Source organism: Vipera berus (assembly GCF_964194415.1).
Source record: "Vipera berus genome assembly, chromosome: W".
NCBI classification, from domain to species: Eukaryota; Metazoa; Chordata; class Lepidosauria; order Squamata; family Viperidae; genus Vipera; species Vipera berus.
The window spans coordinates 73,838,999-73,846,075 of record NC_138210.1 but is presented as its reverse complement, the minus strand read 5'-3'; the positions used below and the strand labels follow the sequence as shown (position 1 = coordinate 73,846,075).

The 7,077-nt window shown below is 47.8% G+C and overlaps 1 protein-coding gene across 1 annotated transcript in view; it reads left to right on the top strand.

Moving 5' to 3' along the window:
• The window catches only part of LOC308676834 (arachidonate 12-lipoxygenase, 12R-type-like), a gene marked incomplete at both ends in the record, with an annotated part of 26,453 nt that extends 20,248 nt beyond the window's left edge, over nt 1–6,205 (top strand). The window contains one exon of the mRNA XM_081342869.1: nt 6,129–6,205. Coding sequence (XP_081198995.1) covers nt 6,129–6,205 — 77 coding nt within the window. The remainder of the gene's footprint in view (nt 1–6,128) is intronic.
• Nucleotides 6,206–7,077: the final 872 nt, after the last annotated feature.

Genomic DNA, 7,077 nt, shown 5'->3' with positions numbered 1-7,077 from the left:
GAGAAAGGTCAAAAAGTCAAGTTGGCGAGAGCTGTCTATGTGACCTTTAGCTCCCCCAAAATTAAGGGGGGAGGGAACCAACCAGCAGCTGAGCCCATCAATGGACGGCTAGGGAGACGTTCCAAGCGGGACCCCCAAAATGTGGCCTGGGGTGGCAGGACCGACTGGCTGGGGAGGATGGGCTTGGGGTGCCCTGGGCTTCTCTTCCCTCCCCCCTCCCCCGTGCTTGACCTTCTGGGCACCCGCTGAGAAACCCACCCAAGCAAGAAGGCTGTAGAGGCGGATCAGGGGGCAGCTACACGTGCCTAAGGAACCCCCCCCATGGGAGGCGAGGAGGAAAACAAAGGCCAGGAACAAAGGCCAACCGGATTGGGGCGAGACCCTGGAAACGGTGGCAGTCAAGCAGACTTCAAGCCCCATTAGGAGTTTAATTAAGGGGTCTCCCCACCCCTCATAAGTGCCCTTTTCGGAGGCTTCAGAGGCACCCGGATCAAAGGCAGCCCACGGTTGCAACGCCAGACGAGAAGCAGACCCTGGCCTGGGCTTCATTCCTTCCAGATGTGCAAGGACTACAACTCCCATAATCCTCCCTCGGCTGGGCATTTGGGGAGTGGCAGCCCTGGCCAGAAAGGTCCCTGCTTGGTTCAAGGGAGCTGCTTTAACTGAGATCATCCTGGCATGATCGGAATTAAGCAGAATCACAAAGTTGGAAGGAAGGGACCTCGGAGGTCCTCTAGTCCAACCCCCTGCTCAGGCAGGAAACCCTATACCATTTCAGACAAAATGGCTGTCCCGTCCCTTCTTAAAAACTTCCAGTGTTGGAGCATTTACTCCTTCTGGTGGCAGGTTGTTCCACTGGATAATTGTTCTAAGTGTCAGGAAGTTTCTCCTTAGTTCCAGGTTGCTTCTCCCCTTGATTGGTTTCCATCCGTTGCTTCTTGTCCTGCCTTCGGGCGCTTTGGAGAATAGCTTGACTCCCTCTTCTTTGGGGCAGCCCCTGAGATACTGGAACACTGCTCCTCTTCATTAAATTAGACATCCCCAATTCCGGCAACCGTTCCTTGTATGTTTTAGCCTCCAGTCCCACTCTTTCCAGAGTCTTCAATATCTTTATTATCGGTTCACACAACCATCCAAGTCCCAGGTCTGGCTCAGCTCAACCTGAGCCTTGTTCACCTGATGCAGGAACACTTAAGCCAAACTTAATCCAGAGCATAATCCACATTTTGCATGACTGATGGGGGGAGGGGTCCAAGGGCTGCAGACCCCAAATCACGCAATAACTGTATTTTAGTTCAGACTTAACAAACTCTGTGAACGCAGCCCCTCCCCAGTAGACTTTTGCCTGTATTGATTAGAAATCGCTATTAATGTATATGCTAAATTTATTCCTCAAAATATATTGATTCCAAGCAAAGGAGTTTATCCACTCATATCGACCCTTGCTGGTCCATTATTTTATTTTATTTTATTATTATATTATTATATTATATTGTATTGTATTGTATTGCATTATATTATGTTATGTTATGTTATGTTATGTTATGTTATGTTATGTTATGTTATGTTATGTTATGTTATGTTATATTTGTATTGTATTGTATTGTATTATATTATATTATATTATATTATTATATTATATTATATTATATTATATTATATTATATTATATTATATTATATTATATTATATTATATTATATTATATTATATTATATTATATTATATTATATTATATTATATTATATTATATTATATTATATTATATTATATTATTATATTATATTATATTTTACTTTATACCTATGCAGCAATAGGGCAGCATATATACAGCTTCTTGCATCTGGAACAGAATTCAGTACATGAAACTGGAATGATCCTAATAAAAGTCTTGCCCTAAGAGGCTAGACCTCATTGAGGAGGCGAATGACCCATCGGAGGCGCTTTCACTTTGAGATTGCAGGAGCGCCGGATCCTCTCTTCAACTTCTTTTGATATGGAAGGGGGAGGCTTTGTGTGGGGGGGGGCGTCTTCCTGGCCCGCTAGCTTCCTACGGAGCATGCGTGTTCAGGATTCGCACGTGGGAGCCTGTCTTAAGAAGCCGGGCAAGGAAAGGAAGGCCAAGTTTGGAGAAAGAATAGAGGGACGTCCCACTTTTTTTTTTGCAGACAGCTGTGATGGCCGAGTGGTTAAGGCGTTGGACTCGAAATCCAATAGGGTTTCCCTGCGCAGGTTCGAATCCTGCTCACAGCGCGGAGCCTCCTCCGTTCTTCCGAGAAAGAGCCTTCTTTTTCATTTGCCCGTTCCTTCCTTTTCTTTTCTTCTTTTTTTCCTTCCTCTCTTTTTCCTTTTCTCATTTCGTTTTCCTTTTCTTTTTCTTTTTTCTTTCCTTTCATCCTTCCTTCCTTCTTTCTTTCTCTCTCTTTCTTTCTTTCCTTTCTTTCTCTTCTTTTTCTTTTGTTTCCTTTCTCTTTTTCTTTTCCTCTTCTTTCTTTTCTCATCTTTTCTTTTCTTCTTTCTTCTTTTTCTTTCTTTTCTTTCTTTCTTTCTTTCCCTCCCTCCCCCTTCCTCCCTTCCTCCCTCCCTTCCTCCGTCCCTCTCTCCTCCCTCCTTCCCTCCCTTCTTCCTCCCTCCCTTCCTCCCTTCCTTTGTCCCTCCCTCCCTCCCTCCCTCCCTCCCTTCCTTCCTTCCTTCCTCCCTTCCTCCTTCCCTCCCTTCTTCCTTCCTCCCTTCCTCCCTTCCTCTCTCCCTCCCTTCTCCCTCCCTCCCTCCCTCCCTTCCTTCCTTCCTTCCTTCCTCCCTTCCTCCCTCTCTCCCTCCCTTCTTCCTTCCTCCCTTCCTCCCTCTCTCCCTCCCTTCTTCCTTCCTCCCTCCCTCCCTTCCTCCCTTCCTCCCTCTCTCCCTCCCTTCTTCCTTCCTCCCTTCCTCCCTCTCTCCCTCCCTTCTTCCTTCCTCCCTTCCTCCCTTCCTCCCTTCCTCCCTCTCTCCCTCTCTCCCTCCCTTCTTCCTTCCTCCCTTCCTCCCTCTCTCCCTCCCTTCTTCCTTCCTCCCTCTCTCCCTCCCTTCTTCCTTCCTCCCTCCCTCCCTTCCTCCCTTCCTCCCTCTCTCCCTCCCTTCTTCCTTCCTCCCTTCCTCCCTCTCTCCCTCCCTTCTTCCTTCCTCCCTTCCTCCCTCTCTCCCTCCCTTCTTCCTTCCTCCCTTCCTCCCTCTCTCCCTCCCTTCTTCCTTCCTCCCTCCCTCCCTTCCTCCCTTCCTCCCTCTCTCCCTCCCTTCTTCCTTCCTCCCTTCCTCCCTCTCTCCCTCCCTTCTTCCTTCCTCCCTTCCTCCCTCTCTCCCTCCCTTCTTCCTTCCTCCCTTCCTCCCTTCCTCCCTTCTTCCTTCCTCCCTCCCTCCCTCTCTCCCTCCCTCTCTCCCTCCCTCCCTCCCTCCTTCTCTTTCTCATTGTACCAAAAGTTAAAGACAAGCTGGAGACTAACGAAGCCAGGCGTCTGAAGTTGATTTAATTTTACGGAAGGCACTTTTTCCTCTCTGCCACCCAAACGAAGCAACAACTTCAGGAAATCGCTTAAAAGACGCTTCTGCCCTTAATAACTCTGCTATTCTCTTAGGGTGTTGTCGTTGTTGTTTTGCGGCATTTATTGTTAGTTTGTTGTCTCATTGCTTGTTCTTGTAAGCTGCCAGAGGTTGGGCGGCTATAAGGCATGATATGTAAATATATAAAAAGTAGATAAAAGTTGAGGATGTTTCAAATTGTGCATTCATTCCTATACATTAAACCAGCGTTAAAACATATTCCAAGCAACGTTCATTTTTTTTAGACCATCCAATCCCATCCGCCCTGATTTGGCAAGAGCGCCTGTGGCCGTTCCATTTGGAAATGCACTCTGCACGTGTCTAGAGGCCCTCTTCCCTTTAGACTTTTGTGGGGGGATTCGGGGGACGGCTGCCTTTTTCCTTTTCCATCCTGCAAGATGCAGAGAGAGGCTTTTACTCCGTGGCCACAATTACGGCTTCACCTTTTACAGGTAGTCCTCAGCGATTCGTTTAGTGACGGCTCAAAGTGACGACGTCCTTGGAAAAAGCGAGCCCTTTACAACCGTCGCAGCATCTGATCGAAATTCAGAGGCTCGACTCAGACTTATGACGGTGGCTGCAACATCCCGGGGGGGGGGGGTCAGGCGATCCCCTTTGGCGACCTCCTGACAAGCAAAGTCAACGGGGGCAAGCCGGATTCATTGAACGACCGTGTCGCCCACTTAACGCCGCAGCAATTCCCTTAAGAAGGGTGGCAGGAAAAAAAGAAAGAAAGAAAGAAAGAAAGAAAGAAAGAAAGAAAGAAAGAAAGAAAGAAAGAAAGAAAGAAAGAAAGAAAGAAAGAAAGAAAGAAAGAAAGGTCGCAAAATGGGGCTAAGCTCGCTTCACTAATGTCTGGCTTAGCGACGTAAACGTGGGGCTCCGGTGAGGTCGTAACTCGAGGACCCCCCTGTGCTCAAGAGAGCAGAGAAGGCCTGGAAATGAGATTGTGGGAAGGAGCCAGAGGCGGCAGAGAAAAAAGGCGATGATGTTCCCCCTTTTGAAATTGAAATGCGGCGGGTGCTGGGGGGGGACGCGGGCGGCAACCCAGAGCCCCCCCCCTCCTCCCAGATGCTCCAAGGGGCAAAATTGGAAGATTTTTTTTTTTCCCTTGGGAAAAAGTCACCTTCTTCGCTCCCGTCCTCTTTTTATGTCCCATTTGGAAAGGGAGCCTTTGATGCGTGTGGAGCTTCTTCACACCCGGCACTCGAGCACAGATTGAGCACGGACCCCCGCCCCCCACCCCCCACCCCCCCTGTCCACGTGCCTAATGGAGGCAGGGGAGGGAGAGACCCCTGCCCATCTTCTCTCTCTCTCTCACTCTCACTCTCTCTCTCACTCTTTCTTTTTCTCTCTCTCACACTTTCTTTCTCTCTCTCTCTTTCTTTCTCTCTGTGTCTCTTTCTTTTTCTCACACTCTCTTTCTTTCTCTCTCTCTCTCATTCTCTCTCTCACTCTTTCTTTTTCTCTCTCTCACACTCTCTTTCATTCTCTCTTTCTTTCTTTCTCTCTGTGTCTCTTTCTTTTTCTCACTCTCTATTTCTTTCTCTCTCTCTCTCATTCTCTCTCTCACTCTTTCTTTTTCTCTCTCTCACACTCTCTTTCTTTCTCTCTCTTTCTTTCTCTCTGTGTCTCTTTTTCTCACTCTCTCTCTTTCTCTCTCTCTCTCTTTCTTTCTCTCTGTGTCTCTTTTTCTCACACTCTCTCTTTCTTTCTTTCTCTCTCTCTCTCGTTCTCTCTCTCATTCTCTCTCTCACTCTTTCTTTTTCTCTCTCTCACACTCTTTCTCTCTCTCTCTCTCTCTTTCTCTCTGTGTCTCTTTCTTTTTCTCACACTCTCTCTCTTTCTCTCTCTCATTCTCTCTCTCACTCTTTCTTTTTCTCTCTCTCACACTCTTTCTCTCTCTCTCTCTCTTTCTCTCTGTGTCTCTTTCTTTTTCTCACACTCTCTCTCTTTCTCTCTCTCTCTCATTCTCTCTCTCACTCTTTCTTTTTCTCTCACACACTCTCTTTCTTTCTCTCTCTCTCTCTCTCTGTCTCTTTCTTTTTCTCACACTCTCTCTCTTTCTTTCTCTCTCTCTCTCTCATTCTCTCTTTCTTTCTCTCTCTCTCTCATTCTCTCTCATTCTCTCACTCTTTCTTTTTCTCTCTCTCACACTCTTTCTCTCTCTTTCTTTCTCTCTGTGTCTCTTTCTTTTTCTCACACTCTCTTTCTTTCTCTCTCGTTCTCTCTCTCACTCTTTCTTTTTCTCCCTCTCACACTCTCTTTCTCTCTCTCTTTCTTTCTTTCTCTTTCTCTATCCCTTTCTCTCTCTCTCTCTTCCTCTCCCTTTCTCTCTCCTGAATTTCAAGACTTCCTAAACAGTCTTGTTTTTGGGGGGGGGCCTTGCTGGATGCCTGTTGCCTTTGGTCTCCTGCCTCGCAGGCCGAAATGCAGCAGATGCAGCTTTTGTTGGCACAACCTGATGGTGTGCAGAGAACTTTCTGCCTGGTGCCCCCCCCCCTGTTTCCCTTCCAAACCTGATGAATTTCTGGCTTGCTTTCCGGGCAATTTTAGGGTCCAGCGATCCTAAAAAGGGCACCGGCTGGGTCACGGATGGCCGAGCAGGGCTGGAGGCCGAAATCTGCCCTTGAGGAGACGGAGCTACGTTTCAAAAGTGGATTAAGGAGTGGGGGGGTTCCTTTAAAGGGCGGGCAGCTCCCTTCATCCCAGAAGCCCCTTGGGAGGGAGGGAGGGAAAGAAGGAAGAAGGAAATGAAGAAAGATGGGAGGGAAGGAGGGAAGGAAGGAAGGAAGGAAGGAAGGAAGGAAGGAAGGAAGGAAGGAGAAGGAGAGAGGAAGGGAGGGGGGAGGAAGGGAGGGAGGGAGGAAGTAAGGAGATGGGAATGAGGAGAGAGGAAGAAAGGAAGGAAGGAAGGAAATGGGAAGGAGAGGGAAGGAGAAGGAAGGAAGGAAGGAAATGAGAAGGAGGGAGGAAGGAAGAAGGAAGGAAGGAAGGAAGGAAGGAAGGAAGGAAGGAAGGAAGGAAGGAAAGGAAGGAAGGAAGGAAGGAAGGAAGGAAGGAAGGAAGGAAGGAAGGAAGGAGATGGGAATGAGAAGGAGGAAGGAAGGAAGGAAGGAAGGAAGGAAGGAAGGAAGGAAGGAAGGAAGGAAGGAAGGAGATGGGAATGAGAAGAAGAGAGGAAGGGAGGGATTAAGGAAGGAAGTAAAGAGATGGGAATGAGAAGGAGGGAGGAAGGAAGGGAAGAAAGAAAGAAGGAAGGAAGGAAGGAAGGAAGGAAGGAAGGAAGGAAGGAAGGAAGGAAGGAGATGGGAATGAGAAGGAGAGAGGAAGGGAGGGATTAAGGAAGGAAAGAAGCAGAAAATTGGAGGAAGGGAGGCAGGGAAAAAGGGAGGAAGGAAGAAAGGAAGAAAAGAAGGAAGGAAAAAAGTTTAGAGAAAAGGAGGAGGGAGGGAGGGAGGGAGGTGCAAAAAGGAATAATGTTAGGAAACCGAAGGTTTCCATA